This window comes from Anabrus simplex, chromosome 1 (genome assembly GCF_040414725.1).
Source record: "Anabrus simplex isolate iqAnaSimp1 chromosome 1, ASM4041472v1, whole genome shotgun sequence".
Classification (NCBI taxonomy): Eukaryota; Metazoa; Arthropoda; class Insecta; order Orthoptera; family Tettigoniidae; genus Anabrus; species Anabrus simplex.
The window spans coordinates 1013791982-1013809659 of NC_090265.1; the positions used below are offsets into that span (position 1 = coordinate 1013791982).

At 37.4% G+C, this 17678-nt stretch overlaps 1 protein-coding gene across 1 annotated transcript in view; it reads right to left on the reverse strand.

Moving 5' to 3' along the window:
- The window catches only part of MED14 (mediator complex subunit 14), a 286657-nt gene that overhangs the window by 9065 nt on the left and 259914 nt on the right, over positions 1-17678 (reverse strand). The window contains exons 23-25 of the mRNA XM_068225329.1: positions 17156-17364; positions 12689-12847; positions 12143-12277 (exon numbers count right to left, since the gene is read on the reverse strand). Of these exons, the coding sequence (XP_068081430.1) occupies positions 12143-12277; positions 12689-12847; positions 17156-17364 (503 nt within the window). The remainder of the gene's footprint in view (positions 1-12142; positions 12278-12688; positions 12848-17155; positions 17365-17678) is intronic.

The window sequence follows — 17678 nt, forward strand, 5'->3', positions numbered from 1 at the left end:
CATTTGTTAAATTCACGTCGTTTCCTTTCATGATGTACACGCCTATTCTTTGCTACATTATAGGGTATTTAGATATAGCCTAAATTTCTTTACCAATTAAGCTCTTCAATAAAGACATACATAACTGTCCCATGCCAAGATATATTGGTAGAATTAGAGCTGTCAAAATGGTTCATAACCCCTTTGATTTATTATCTTGACATGGATCACCCAAAACATAGGTTAGGTTTGGAGAATACTTTAATAATCAGCATTATTTAATGCACCGTTTATTACTTTCATATTCCAAGATGTAATTGAAGCATTTAAATAAAGCATCATACATTAAAATTTAAAGTTTTACCACTAGAACAGCTGACATGGAAAAGTGATTTGAAAATTCAAACAAATTCATCTTACGTTAAAATTTTCAAAAAAATAAACTGTAGACTTTTCCGATATATCACCAGCAGTTCTCCAGCTCGCCAAAATCCATTTCTCCCTAGTTTTAGCGCCTTTGGAACGTTTATAAACAATTTGTTTGGGATGGTATGCGATGTGCTATTGCACATCGGAACTCTACACCATTTATAAGTTTTCTGCCTCACTGTCTGCACAGGATTCATTTTAAGTCTAAAATATACCACTCAGATTATTATCCAATGTATAGACCTCGAATTTAACCATACTAGACACCAACGTAAAGTAGAAATACGCGAAGTGTATCCTGCTTCTCACAGCACACTGCGTGTTATTTCGTCTGCTAATTCAGTCAACCTGTACGATGACGTCAGGCCAATGAGATCGCGTACTTGCGTGACGTGACATTTTCGTAGATTTTTATCATGTTTGGAGTTATTATTTGTACATTCTGATCACATTTTTGAATTCTGCATGCAATTTTGTATCAGATTAGCATATTTTTAATTAAAACCCCGGATCATGCATGTTCCCTATTGTATGACAGTTTTTAGAGATAGTATTGTTGAACTAAAAAAGAAAGAAAAACCTACTAATTTCAATCCACTATTTCCATGGTAAGGGAACTATCAATTGTATGACAGTTTTTAGAGATAGTATTTAGAGAAAGTATGAACTCAAATATAGTGAAATAAACAATTACCTACGTTCAAAACTAGCATTTAATTTTAAAATCCAAAGTTAGTGAAAAATGATCAGTCCGGTGCATTAAAATGTATGAAAGTGAGGAAGACCACAATATGTTAAATTATTAAAGAAAAACGTAGCATTCTGATTGGCCAAAGCACTCACCAGTACTTCACGGCCATCTGGACTGTGGGAGCACTGAGTGCTGAGGTATACGAGAAAGAATGTGGAAGGGGCAAGCACGCATGCACAGCTGGACGTCTTCTTGGTCAGCTGTTCCATTCTGTATTGTGTTACAGAGAGTTGCTTATCAGTGTTGCCAATTCAGCAGTTTTCCTGCTACATATGGAGGTTTTTAACGTTAAGTTAGCGGGTAAAAATTGAATGAAAATTGAAAGACCTATCTGTGGCAGTGCGACGTAAAGCCACTATTTAAAGTTAAAAATCTTTTTTTTTCTTCATGATTGTTCCATATTGAATAGAGAAATATACAATATTAAATAGAAGGAAGGATCCACCTTTCAATACTCCGTTGTTAAGTTGAACCAAATAAAAGTTGCAAGCTGTTCGTTTGGGACCGGTTTCAACACATTTGAAGTGTCATCATCAGCCAATTAGCAAAGCAGTACAAAAATTAAGTCATAAAGATCTAAAAACAACTAACACAATGATCACAGACAAAAAATTAACACTAGCAAAAAAAAAAAAGAGAGAACATGAAATCAACAAACCCAGTTTAAGCGCTATTCATCAAGCTTTTTGTTTAAGTATATTCCCCTCAATTGAAGCGTTCTCACACTTTTTCACTCGCATCATTTCATTCAAATGTTTTCAAGTTCCTCATATGGGGAAGAATGAGTATTCTTCTGCATTTTTGCCCCAGAATTGCACTCTACTTCTGTTGTCAGAATAGTGTCTTCTGTTTCATGATATCAAACAGCATAAATACTGCATAATAAATACAGCATATCCCAGACAATGTATCCCTCCGTTCATTTATTTTTTGCAAATAAGTTTTTAATTTTAATTTTTTTCCGTAAAGAATGGCTAAGGAGCGCGAGTGTATGAACTGTGGGTGTGGCGAGGCATTGAGGGGTATGAGGGAGGAGTTGGAGAGTTTGAAGGAGATAATTAGAAACAATGTACAGGTTACAGTAGGTGTACAAGAGGGAGGGGAAGGAAAGGGGGGAGTTGTAGAAGACAGGTGGTCTAATGTTCTAAGGGGAAGGAGATTGCAGGCTAAGGGCACTATTCAGTATCAGAATTCAGGACAGGTGTCTGTGCGAAATCGGTACGAGTCACTCCAGGTAGAACAACAGAGGGTAGAAGAGGGACAGGGAACTGCTGCTGAGATGTGTGGAAGTAGGAGGAAGGTAAAAGGTAGGAAAGGGAAATGTAGAGTAGTGGATAGGAAAAAACAGGTGGAACAGGGTCATGGGAAGGAGAAAAGGGAGGAGGAAGTAGCGTCTGCAGCTATCAGGAAAGATAGGGCTGACCAGGAGGGGAGGAGGTCAAATGAGGTGGGTAGGGTTGAGGCTCTCGTCATGAGGGATTCCATCGTTAGACACGTGGGGAAAGTGTGTGGAGGAAAGGGAACCAGGGTAGAATATTATCCAGGAATTAGGTTGAGGCAGATGTTGAGGAAAGTAGAAGAGAGGGAGGAGGGGAAGGAGAAGGTGGTAGTGTTTCACGTTGGTACCAACAACGTAAGGCAAGCTGATATACGTACCAACATAGTTGGAGATGTGTGGGATCTGGTAAATGCAGCACAGGTGAAGTTTAAGAAAGCAGAGATTGTTATTAGTGGAATACTGTGTAGGAGGGATATTGACTGGAGGGTGATTGGGGATTTAAATAAGACTATGGAGTGGGTATGTGGGAAACTGGGAGTGAAATTTCTAGATCCTAATGGGTGGGTAGGAGATAGGGATCAGCGCTCAGATGGCCTTCACTTAAACCGTAGTGGTACGTATAAGTTAGGAAATATGTTTGGAAGGGTAATACGGAGGTACATTCAGGGAAACGGGGTGGCCTAGGAAGCAGTGATAAGGGAACAGGGAACTGGAAATCAAGTAGGGATGACATAAAACTGTCAGTGTTGAACTGTAGAAGTATTGTAAAGATAGGAATAGAATTGAGTAATTTAACAGATATATATTTACCAGATATTGTAGTAGGAGTTGAATCATGGCTGAGAAATGATATAATGGATGCAGAAATTTTCTCACAGAACTGGAGTGTGTATCGTAGAGATAGGATAGGAATGGTAGGAGGGGGAGTATTCATTCTCGTGAAAGAAGAATTTGTAAGCTACGAAAAAGTTAAAGTATTTTAATATTATCATACGCGATTATGTTAGCGAGACCAGAACAGATGTTGCACCTTACATTAAAAAAGAAAGCCATGGGAGGTCTTGGGATTGCCTATTACTGTTTAGGTCCTAATGTAAGACTGGGAATTTTACGTTTTTGTGTTAAAATACCAAAAACCGCAGTCGTTTTATTTGCGCACGTTACCAGTACATTTAAATGGCTGACACGTGCAGCGAGCGCTTTCCAGATAACCTCAAGGTCAAGATTAACCGTCATTTCTGAAGTTTTGATGATATTTCTTTTATCTTTCCAATTTTATTGGATTAATGACGGGCAGAATTGAATATAATGCATTCGAGAACTTTTGAGAATCGATACTTACTGTCGAAACCATATTTTCGAGTTCAACATAACCTTTAAAAGTCGATGTAGACCTAACGGTAACGGTACAAGATTTCCAGAAACTGACTACAAACAGTATACCGGAGACCAAATTACAATGAAAGATTAAGAAAAGAAGGGATTTCGCCATCATGTTGGGCGCTTTTGTATCTAAAGTGCTTTATTTTATTAAATGAGAGAATTAAAAACTACTTGTGGTCGATTGTCGTTTGGCTTGGCGTTATTAGATTTTTCAAAGAGTTTGGCTAATCAAAGTTGCTGAACTGAAAGAAGTTTTCACAGGAAACTGACGAAGATTCCCCTGTAAAATTGAATATAAAGTATCGACATTTTGAACTCGCGTACCGGTAATTAATGCGGTTTCACGGTCTAACATGCCTGCCTCTCATCCAGAGGGCCCGGGTTCGATTCCGACCAGGTCAGGCAGTTTTACCTGGATATAAGTCTGGTTCCAGGTGCACTCAGCCTTCATGATTACCTTTAATTGAGGAGCTATCTAATGGTGAGATGGCGACCCCGATCTAGAGAGCCAGGAATATCGGCCGAGAGGATTCGTCACACTGACCATGCGTCACCTCGTAATCTGCAGGTCTTCGGGCTGAGCAGCGGTCGTTTGGCAGGCTAAGTCACATTGGGGCTGTAGTTTTGTTTGGTTTAGGAGTTTTTATAAGATTATAATTATACATATTTCATTTTTGTGATGTTTAGCCAAATTGTTAATGGTTTTCATTCATTCCCGGATTTTCCGTTTTCCCGCATTGTACGTTTTATTTTCATGGTCCCTTGAAAAACGGAGAATCGAGGTTCCACTGTATAGGTATTTTAAGGCAGAAACAGGTTCCAAGAAGGGCATTCCAGGAATAATTAATGAACAAGGGGAGTGTGTATGTGAGGATCTTCAAAAGGCAGAAGTATTCAGTCAGCAGTATGTAAAGACTGTTGGTTACAAGGATAATGTCCAGATGGAGGAGGAGACTAAGGCTAAAGAAGTATTAAAATTTACATATGATAACAATGACATTTACAATAAGATACAAAAGTTGAAAACTAGAAAAGCGGCTGCAATTGATAAGATTTCTGGGGATATACTAAAGACAATGGGTTGGGATATAGTACCATATCTGAAGTACTTATTTGATTATTGTTTGATCGGAGGAGCTATACCAGATGAATGGAGAGTTGCTATAGTAGCCCCTGTGTATAAAGGAAAGGGTGATAGACATAAAGCTGAAAATTACAGGCCAGTAAGTTTGACATGCATTGTATGTAAGCTTTGGGAAGGCATTCTTTCTGATTATATTAGACATGAATGTGAAATTAATAACTGGTTCGATAGAAGGTAGTTCGGTTTTAGGAAAGGTTATTCCACTGAAGCTCAACTTGTAGGATTCCAGCAAGATATAGCAGATATCTTGGATTCAGGAGGTCAAATGGACTGTACCTCGATTGACCTGTCTAAAGCATTTGATAGGGTGGTTCATGGGAGACTACTGGCAAAAATGAGTGCAATTGGACTAGACAAAAGAGTGACTGAATGGGTTGCTATATTTCTAGAAAACAGATCTCAGAGAATTAGAGTAGGTGAAGCTTTATCTGACCCTGTAATAATTAAGAGGGGAATTCCTCAAGGCAGTATTATCGGACCTTTATGTTTTCTTATATATATGAGTAAAGGGTTGGAATCAGAGGTAAGGCTTTTTGCGGATGATGTTATTCTCTATAGAGTAATAAACAAGTTACAAGATTGTGAGCAACTGCAATGTGACCTCGAAAATGTTGTGAGATGGACAGCAGGCAAGGGTATGTTGATAAACGGGGTTAAAAGTCAGGTTGTGAGTTTCACAAATAGGAAAAGTCCTCTCAGTTTTAATTACTGCATTGATGGGGTGAAAGTTCCTTTTGGGGATCATTGTAAGTATCTAGGTGTTAATATAATGAAATATCTTCATTGGGGTAATTACATAAATGAAGGGTACAGATCTCTGCACATGGTTATGAGGGTGTTTAGGGGTTGTAGTAAGGATGTAAAGGAGAGGGCATATAAGTCTCTGGTAAGACCCCAACTAGAGTATGGTTCCAGTGTATGGGACCCTCACCAAGATTAGCTAATTCAAGAACTGGGTAAAATCCAAAGAAAAGCAGATCAATTTGTTCTGGGTGATTTCCGACAAAAGAGTAGAGTTACAAAATTGTTGCAAAGTTTGGGCTGGGAAGAATTGAGAGAAAGAAGGAGAGCTGCTCGACTAAGTGGTATGTTCTGAACTGTCAGCGGAGAGATGGCGTGGAATGACATTAGTAGACGAATAAGTTTGAGTGGCGTTTATAAAAGTAGGAAAGATCACAATATGAAGATAAAGTTGGAATTCACGAGGACAAACTGGGGCAGATATTCATTTATAGGAAGGGGAGTTAGGGATTGGAATAACTTACCAAGGAGATGTTTAATAAATTTCCAATTTCTTTGAAATCATTTAGAAAAAGGCTAGGAAAACAACAGATAGGGAATCTGCCACCTGGGCGACTGCCCTAAATGCAGATCAGTATTGAATGATATTGATAAAGGGTGCTAAGTCATATATTTTTACCATCACTGGGAAAGGAACTTGGCTATTTTTTTCAACATCACTAACGATGTTCCAAGTTGCTTTACGTCGCACCGACAGAGATAGGTCTTACGGCGACGATGAGAGAGGAAAGGGCTAGGAGTGGAAAGGAAGCGACCGTGGCCTTAATTAAGGTACAGCCCTAGCATTTGCTTGGTGTGAAAATGGGAAACCACAGAAAACCATCTTCAGGGCTGCCGACAAATGGGTTCGAACCCACTATCTCCCGAATACTGGATACTGGCCGCACTTAAGCGACTGCAGCTATCGAGCTCGGTACTAACGATGTTGAATAGTCAGCTTCTTATATTTAGAAGTCCATCGGAACTAGTAGCACAACTGACACAGACACAAATGTAACATGCAGCACAACTTGTAACACAGCAACAAAAACAAACAGTGCTGGGCTGTGGCTTAGACGGTTGAGGCGCTGGTCTTCTGACCCCAACTTGGCAGGTTAAATCCTGGCTCAGTCCGATGGTATTTGAAGGCGCTCAAGTATGTCAGCCTTGTGTTGGTAGATTTACTGGCATGTAAAAGAACTCCTGCGGGACTAAATCGCGGTACCTTGGCGTCTCCAAAAACCGTAAAAGTAATTAGTGGGACGTAAAGTCAATAACATTATTATTATTAAAACAAACAGTAGTGATTTGAATGAGTAATGCCTGGAATAAAAAACATCAACTCCTTTGAGTCTGGACTGAGACTCGCTTCACATGCGAGGAATTGATTGTGTGATGTCACACATCTCTATGCCACAACAAGGTGAGTGGTAAGTCTGGTGATAGATGAATACAAAAAAGCAGTGGAATACTAGATGTTCGAAGCACTCTGTATCTATAATGATCATAACAAATTACATGCAATATAGATGGAAGATATATACCAGGTAACTGACCAAGTATTGTTAGAGACCAATATTATAATGAGGTTGTGATATGTGATGTATTAGGAGTGCCCTAAATATACCACTTTCTAACCACATCTTTACTACACTGAAATGCATGTATGAAACAGGCAGAGAGGTTTAGCTGTTGAAACTTGTTTATCTATGCCGTGCACACCAACCACATCATTCAACAGAGAAATTACTCCCATTCAGTCCCTCAAAAGTTAATTTCATGAAATGAAAAGACAAATACAAAATTACAGTGACACAATAATAATAATAATAATAATAATATGCAGAATTCCAACTGGGTTAGCACGGCAAGTTAGGATGTAGTGGGTATGGATCCAAGCTATCACCGATTCAATAGACATGATGGTTTGAATAGAATCACTGATTATACTCTAAATAGTTTTCCATGGTACCCAATTTTACCTCCAGTAAAATGCCACAACAGTACTTTTCTCATGCCGCCTTCCTCTTGCTTCTAGCTCAAAAATTATTCATCTTATCCACACCATTTTTTTTTTTTTTTGATAGCTAAGATGAGGTTGGCAACAGGAAGGGCATTTGACTATAAAACACTTCCACATCGAGGTTTGCCTCATCTCATCAGATCCTAAGTGACCAGAATAAGGATTAATAACATTTTTTTAATACAACTCGTTCAGTGCTAATGATCACGTCCAGCACGGCAAATTTCTTTATCACTTCTCTTCATTAATATACCAGAATAAATAATGTGATTTTGTTTGTTTATGTTCCGTTGTTACACATAATTCTAAGAACGGTTCAGAGATTGTGACATTTGTTCTAAAGGACTCGAGTAGTAGCAATTTCCAGGCACAGGACTCGACTCGACTCCAATTCCAGTTCAGCACTGATTTACTCACACATTCACAAACAGTGAATGAGGCTGGATATATTTTTCAGTCTGCACTTTCCCTCCATGTGATTTGCAAGCAGCAATTGGAGCTGTGGGATGAAACACCTAGCCGTTGTATCATTGCTGTGACTAAAGGCTACGGCAGATGCTCTCACTGTTGAATGGACCAATGAACAGCAATTTTATTGCAGTTCCACACATCATTAAAGCAGTGCTTTCATTTAGTGTGCAAACTTCGAACTGAGATTATGACAAAACAGAAATTAATTAACAAACAAGTTTAGAAAAAGTATCTTATTGTTAATTTGTTAATGTGCAATCGTAATTTATGTGATATATATTCCTAAGAATTGAACTTTTGTTTACACTGAGGTTTACTAGAAGGGGGTTTAAAAAACATTGTGCTTTAAAGTGATTTGGCCGGGACTTAAAAATATCTTCATTAAAAGCGGGCACATTAAAACAGGGTCTACAGTACTGTTTTGTAATGAGTTATGTAATTCTATCCACATATCATGGTAATATTAATGGTTCTCTGGAATTCGAACATTGGCCCTCATTATATGCCATTTCATTTCTCCTTTATATGGGTGGTCGCTGTATGAGGCTATATTCTTTAAGGTCTGTTCGCCTGTAATAAAGCATGAGCAGATCCTTCATTAATGGTTATGAATTTCAGGTTTTTGGTCCGTATTGAACTGAGAATAATATATAAGTAATAATAATAACAACGTAAACGTTTCCACCTTTTCAATACTAAAATATATTCACAAAATTATAAATTACACGGTACTAGTTTCGACCCATCTAGGGGTCATCATCAGCCATATTGGAGCAAAGATTACTTTTGGCGAAATCCTAAGAAAATGTTATTTTAAAGAATAACAAGTGAAATGAGATGTTATTATGGTAATAGTTAATAATACAAGGAATATACATACTAAGAGGTTTTTTTTTTTTTTTTTTTTTTGCTAGGGGCTTTACGTCACTCCGACACGGATAGGTCTTATGGCGACGATGGGATGGGAAAGGCCTAGGAGTTGGAAGGAAGCGGCCGTGGCCTTAATTAAGGTACAGCCCCAGCATTTGCCTGGTGTGAAAATGGGAAACCACGGAAAACCATCTTCAGGGCTGCCGATAGTGGGATTCGAACCTACTATCTCCCGGATGCAAGCTCACAGCCGCGCGCCTCAACGCGCACGGCCAACTCGCCCGGTAAAAGAGGTTTTTAACAAAGAATAAAGTATAAATGGGGTGTTGTAAAAAATTATAATCATGGAAATCAGTAAGTTCTTGTATTGAAATGATATATATAAAATTATATATGGCTTAGGATGAGGGCTTAAGGTGGGGCTGAAGGGTGTGAGAGAAAGTGTAATTGTATTGGAAAAGTACCTTTGATTAAATTTAGGATTGAGTTTAGGTTGGCTGCATTATTGTTTCTGAGGAAAGTGATAAATAGATCGAAGAGTATGTTGGGTTTCTCTGAGATTTCATTGAGATTGTGACTGGCATTAAAGTATTGGTCTAGGTGTATGTAGTAATTTTCCATTATGTTGAGTAAAGGGCCCTTGTTTGCTAATACGAGGATGTCCATGTCTTGTTCAATATTGGTGAAATTATGGTTATAATCTTGCATGTGTTGGCCGATGGCTGAAAACCTGTTGTATTTTATTGCGTTAGTGTGCTCGTGGTATTTATCACTTTCCTCAGAAACAATAATGCAGCCAACCTAAACTCAATCCTAAATTTAATCAAAGGTACTTTTCCAAGACAATTACACTTTCTCCCGCACCCTTCAGCCCCACCTTAAGCCCTCTTCCTAAGCCATATATAATTTGATATATGGCATTTCAATACAAGAACTTACTGATTTCCATGATTATAATTTTTACAACACCCCATTTATACTTTATTCTTTGTTAAAAACCTCTTAGTATGTATATTCCTTGTATTATTAACTATTACCATAATAACATCTCATTTCACTTGTTATTCTTTAAAATAACATTTTCTTAGGATTTCGCCAAAAGTAATCTTTGCTCCAATACGGCTGATGATGACCCCTAGATGGGTCGAAACTAGTACTGTGTAATTTATAATTTTGTGAATATATTTTAGTACTGAAAAGGTGGAAACGTTTACGTTGTTATTATTATTACTTATATATCAGATCCTTCATGCAACAGAGATGCTATGCTGGGAGTTGTACTAAGCTCTTCACTTTTAAATTGAGTTGAGTGATTGACATGAATTTTTCATACACTCATAGTTGTTAACAAGTTGACACTGATAGGTATTTCCTTCAGAGTGATGGATGCCTGCATGACATATCTCCCGCATGAAATCCATCTGCCATTATGTTTGCTCACCCTCTGGGTCGCTGTCTGTCAGTGGTCACTTTGCAATGGATTCATTATTAACTCTGGTCATGTGTCCATACCAGTGCATCCTGGCCTCAGTTATTCCTGACATGTTTGAGCTGTGCAACTCCCAGCAACCATCTTAGCATCTCTATCGCATAAAGGATCTGTTCATACTCCAGGTCAACATTCCACCCTGTACAAAATATAGCCCAACACAGTGAGTGACCAGCTATATTTTGCACTTCTTCAAGATTTCACTCTTCTTTCTCTTTTTCCCTTGCACTCCATTTCAACCTCTTCTGTCAGAGTTCACCTTGTGTGCATATTACACTCAGACACACCATAACCTCAGTATTTACACACTAAGATGGTAATGAATAACTGTTGGATGAAAAGGAAAGAAATTTAATCTTCAAAATCAGCATGCAATATGCGCATGACAAAACATTTGTTTCTTAAGGAAGAGATTTAAAAGCTTTCAAATGGAGAAAATCCTACTATATCACAATCCTAATTGTCTATTTCCCTCATGCCGAGGCACCTTGAGGCAGCAGCATGTGTCTGACTTTAGGTATATTGTCACAAAGCCAAGATGCTGCAAAATCTTTCCTGCTTTCTTTTTTATAATGTGTCAATAACTTTACAGGGTATATGGCCCGGTGTCAAGAATAAAATGTCTAAATGTGTGGTGGCTGTTATTGTCAGCAGAAGGAGAAGCACACTGAATAAGACAAAGGTGAGTATATCTAATGCAAAAGTCATATAATCAGATCAGACCTCCAATTACCATGCTTGTTTTATTCCAGAGTATAAAAATTTAGTCAAAGAAAATTAATTGAATTCAATCAATTGATTTCTTTACTCTGTACTTTCATAACTGCTTCAAATGAAGACGGTCGGATTAAATTTACAAACCCTCAGCATTGGTACGATAGTTACAGTTATTTTGCTCTCAAGTCATATATAGGAACAAGTCACAGATAGGAACAAGAAAAGGAACATGTAAGAGGACGAAGACAATGACAAGACAGTGTGGGAAGAGGGAGCAACAGAAATAGGACACAAGGACAAACATGAAAGCACAAAAAGGACAAGGACAACCTCTACATTTGTTTACTCCACATTCCTTGTGAGACATAGCAACAATAATTTGAGATTTCTTTAATGCTCAAATATTTTCAAACCAAAGACTTTCTAATATCGGTACTCAGAATAATACAGGTTTCTGGTGGGAGAACATCATATAATATACAGCTAAAATACGGCCCAGTGTCAAGGCTAAAATGTCTAAATGTGTGATGGTTGTTATTGTCAGTTGTAGGAGAGGCGCAATGAATAAGACAAAGGTGAGCAGATCTAATGCAAAGTCATGGACTCAGATCATATATCACCTTCAGCCATCTGGATCACTCAGCATGATGTCCACAATTTAACAGTAAATGACCCTGATTTTAACAGATTATAAGAGATAACGACATAATGCAAATACTGTACATAATTGCATGGTTTTTATAAATCAGGGTAAATACCTTTTTTTATATAGAGTGAATTGAAAATAAATAAATAAATAAATAAATAAATAAATAAATAAAGCTCACCAATTCCAGCTTCATGATCTGAACGAAGTCTTTTAAGACATTGTATGGAACATTCAGCATGCGTCCAAAACCACATAAAGCATTGGGCTTGTATGGAGGGGCTGCTGCTCGCGTATCAAAGAATTTTTCGATAATCTGAAGAACAAAAGAGAAAATATAAGTTAATTTTTGTAGTAACTGTAAAGACAGAAAATATTAACAAAATAATGCATAATACCACAAGAAAACTTAAAAAAAAAAGGCACAATTAATTAAACATTGTAAATTTGTTAAGGACATCATATTTATTATATTCTAGCTGTGAATTCAATGATAAGAGGTCAACAGTCTGTTGATAGCTACAGGTTTCTACTTGTTTCTGTGTTCCATACATGAGGACAACTGTTTCCCTTCAGATGTAGAAGGTATAGCAGAATGCATTCCTGGTGCCTCAAGAAGACTCATGATATTATGAGGATGCAGAACTTGTTTAACATTGGCTGAAGAGAGCAATTTTAAGAAAGGGGAGGGGAAACAATTCCACATGACCCACACGTAATTCCTTACCTGCAACTCTTCAGCACTCCACTGCTCTTTGTGATCAGGCATAGGGGTCACTCTGATGTGCAGAGATTGCAGATGCTGTGTATTCAGTCCAACTCTACACTGGAGACTTTCTACTTTGAAATGCACCACTCCAGGTTCTGTGCTAGGAATGCCAATAAGCTGAAATATAAATAAAAAGTTTTTTGATCATAATTCTAACATCATGGAAAGGCTCAAGAGTAGTTATCTTAAAGTTCAAACAGTGCAGTATCATTTTACTCTGCTGAAAGAATATGTTGACAGCAGGTAAATAATGGATGAGACAAGTGTCTATGCTATGAAAGATATACTGCACCAGGACACTGCTGTACCATAATGATGATGGAATGAATAACATGAGCAATGTATAAGATACTGCTGTTAAACTTGAAACTGGGAGAAATTCTGACTAAAAACAACTTGTATTAGATTTACCTAGATTTTCAAAGCTTCATATTTTTGTTTCTAATAAATGTACAAAATGCATAATTTATAAGGTCAATATTAGTATAGTAGAGTCCTGCAAACTTGACCTAATGTGGACTGAGAGGATGTTGAGCTGGGTAATTCACAATTCATAATATTTTACTGAGAAGTACAACACACCCTAAAATAACTTTTTAACCAAACAAGTGGCAGGGTGGTTTGGGTCATGCAGCTATCAGCTTGCATTTGGGAAATAGTGAGTTTGAACCCTACTGTCGGCAGCCCTGAAGGTGGTTTTCTGTGGTTTTCCATTTTTACACCAGGCAAATGCTGGAGCTGTACCTTCATTATGGTCACGGCCATTCCCTTCCCACTTCTAGCCACTTTTCTATAACACTGTTGCCCTAAGACGTATCTGTGTCGGTGCGATGTAAATTAAACTTAAGAAGAAACGTACATAATTATAAAATGGAAGAAATGACTAGTTCTTCATAGGAAAAAATATTGTGATGCTTGACTCTCTCTCGCACCCATTTAATCTTCGTACGGCGTCGTCTCGTAGGCGATGGAGAAACAAAATGTCCATAGCAGATGCACCTTGTTCCTCCATGTAATGGAGCATTCCTTCAGCGGCCTGTAGACCTACTTTGTGAGTCACCTTTTCAACCTTTCCATAGTCTTCCATCTCTTCTGATTCATCTTTATTTCTGAAATCTTCATTCTCTTTCACTAGTGCAGCTATTTCGCTACCTAAAAGTTTCCATCCTTCCTCATACATTCTCCAGCGTCACCACCAGTAATATCTTGGCAGTCAAAAATTTTCTTCAGTAAGTCTTCTGTCTCTTCCTTGTTTTCTTGAAACTCGTTTCCTGAATAGTCCAGCAACTTCCTCCTGTAATGAATGAGCTTATACGCTCAATTTCATTACAAGATTCAGATATCCACTCTACTATGTCCAACATGTCCCTTTTCTGTACGTTATCGATTATGTCACACCCTTCCTTCACAAAGAGAAGAAAGAAGTTTATGTTTGTATCTCTTTTTCAATGCTTCCAAAATGCTCTAGTCTATTCGTTAACACATTGAAATCATGTTAGGAGGGAGAAAAATGGTTCTTATACCTTAACCAGTGAAAATAATTTAGTGATTAAAAAAAAAAGAAGAAAAATACAGCTCATCAAGCTGTCGAGTTAATACGGAATGTCGAGTTATAGGGAATCGAGTTTGCAGGATTCTACTTTAACTATATTTCACAATTTTATGCATAATAATAATAAAAAGTCAATGATCCTGTAAGATATCAACCTTTACAAGATCATAACATCATGTATAACCAAATGAATCTACAAGCACTTTGAACAGAATAACATCATTGCAATACAACAGAAAGGATGGCAACGCGGTTCGAAAGGAGGTAAGGAACAACTCATCATTGATGCATCACTGTATGCGGACAGGCCAACACTATGCATCGCAACCCGTGCATGGCATACATAGATTACAAGAAAGCTTTTGATTCCGTGCTGCATAGCTGGCTACTAAAATTGCTGGAGATTTATAGGGTTGATCCACAACTAATCAACTTCCTGTCTCATGCCATGTTAACTTGGAGCACAAGAATGCACATTGAAACAGATACCATAAGCAAACAACATGGAATATTTCAAGGAAATTCCTTAAGTCCATTGTGGTTCGTCCTGGTAATGAATCCATTGTCAAGGACATTGAACTCTATTCGATTTGGCTATTCCATCAAGTCCACATCATGAAGCCAGTACCGATTGCGTCATCTTCTGTACATGGATAACACCAAACTGTATGCAGAAAACCAGCAACAGCTTGAACAACTACTGAAAATCACTGAGAACTTCTCGAAGGACATTTGTATGGACTTTGGGATTGACAAATGCCAAATGGTTAGTAAGGTCAAAGGTAAGTTATGTGAAAAGGATTCGTTTGAGCAGAGAGATGGGCGATCAATCAAAACGATGATTTCAAACGAGCCTTACAAGTACTTTGGTATCAAGCCAACATCGCACACAGAACGCACAGTAGTTATATTATTTATTTTACGCCCACATTGGAGCACTGAAATCAATCTATATACAGTCAAGTCTTATGAATATTGGTTACAAATTTGGTTGATGTTTCTTCTTTTGTTCCCAGAAATGTTTCATTCTCTCTGACCTGGCTGCCCGTTCTTCGTCAGTTATGTTGTACTGTTTGCATGTATAGGTCTTCAGTTTAAGTCTCACTTCGTTATTTCTCAGGATCCTCTTCTCTTCTCTTCTCTGTTTTCAATTTGTTGAATTGCCAAGCCTAATTCATTTAAATCATCTTGGACTTCTTTGAACCAGTGATTTTTAGTTTTACTTTTCCAAAAGTAGTTGAATAAATGTTTGAGTATCCTAGTCTCTGGTAGTCGTAATATGTGACAGAAAAAAAGCAACTTTTCTTTTCTGCATTGTATCTATTATAGACTCAGTCTCCTGGTATACAACTTCATTAGGTAGTAATCGCCATTGTCCATCTACTTGGTGTTTTTTGTTTAGAATTGTTCTAATGATTCGTCTATTTTCTGTAATTTATCTGTAGTTGATTTCGTATTCAAATTGAATAACATTTCACTAGCATAGGTTGCTTCAGGCTTAATAACGGAGTTGTAGTGTTTAAATTTTTCATTGCTTCAGGCTTAATAACGGAGTTGTAGTGTTTAAATTTTGCATTTATCAAGAGAGATTTCTTCTTGTAGGTTGGCCAAGTAATGTGTTGTGCTTGTTTTAATTTGGTAATTCTATTTTCAACTGATATTTTCTCTTTTAAGTTCCAAGTTATAATCTCTCCAAGATATTTAAATTTATTAACAACCTTAATTTGTTTGTTATTAGTCAATGTGATAGGTGATGTTTCCACTTTGAAGGATGGCATCATTTCCGTCTTTCCAAAGGAGATTTGTAATCCAATTTTTGCTGCTATTTGTTCTAATTCTTCAATTTGGAGTTTAGCCTCTTCCACACTACTTGCAAGTAGCACAAGGTCATCTGCAAATGCTAGACAATTGAGCTTGATATTTTTGCCAATCTTGATGTTTGGCTGACATTTTTTAGACCATTCTTGCATGACTTTCTCCAATGCACAGTTAAACAGTATTGGTGAGAGACCATCCCCCTGTCGAAGTCCAGTCCGGATTTCAAATGATTCAGACAACTCTCCTCGGAATTTAACTTTTGCTCTAGTGTTCTTGAGGGTAACACCAACGAGATTAATGAGTTTCTGGTGTAACCCAAATTCTTTAAGGATTTTAAGTAATGACTCACGATTAATACTGTCATATACTTTCTTGAAACTCTGGTGGAAGGACTGAAGAAGTTGGATGTCAACACCAACATCTACAAGACCATGCAGAAGACTGTAGTCATTGCCACGACTGGAACTGTACGGAAATTTATGGGTTCAAATTCTATGTAAAAATGTAGTGTAAATTAAGGTTTACTGTGCTTTGATTTCCTAAAATCTGTACAATTGCTTGAATATCATTACCACTAAAGTGTGAATAATAATAATAATAATAATAATAATAATAATAATAATAATAATAATAATAATAATAATAATAATAATAATAATAATAATAATAATAATAATAATAATAACATTTTACAATTACAAAGCTCTGGTTAGTCTGATATGTTTAGCTCCTAAATATCCAGTGAATATTACCAAAATCATAATAAAATACATGAAATACTTCAAACAAGTTTAGTATTATCAGCTTTGTGTGATTATGAATCTACAAGTTAGGTGAGACAGAGAAAAATATTCCCACATAGAAACATGTCTTAGATATTTATCAGTGGGCAATAATACCCAGAATGGATTAAGTTGAACATCTTAACCAAAAGTAGTAGGAGTGTCAAAGTAGGCTGGCACATCCACTGAATACATTTCTCATCTGTGTTGTAACAGATTTAGGAAGAAAAACATTTTCTTTTAGACAAAAGGATAATTTTTGTCTGAACTTACACACTCCTCACTCTGTATGGAACGCTGGAGCTGTCTCCTCATGTAGACACAACCCAAGAAACGCTCCAATGGGGACATGTTTGGACCAGGTAGTCCCATGGGATGGGGTGATGGTGTACACAGAATCTCCAGGGCTTCATGAGTCAGCAGTGTGGGCACTGCTCCCGCCCAGGAACGCTGTGGAAGCACTCGAGACAGATGGCTGACACCTGCAAGAAAACAAATATTCTTATTTATTTCACATATGTTTCATGGAGGAAACACATAGACAAAAAAAGAATTAATCATGCAGAGAGGAATCCACCCGACAGCCTCCCTATTAGGGAATCAAAATGACTGGCCTCCTAATCCTTTCATATGAACAATATTTAATCATACATATTTTTTCAGTAGTACAGATCCCTTTTGCGGCGCCTACAAGTAACCGATCGTGACAAATGGGCATTCAAAAGAAAGAGCATAGACATTACTAGTGACAAATTGCCCTCTAATTTCATAAATATTGATAATTTCTTTAAAAAAA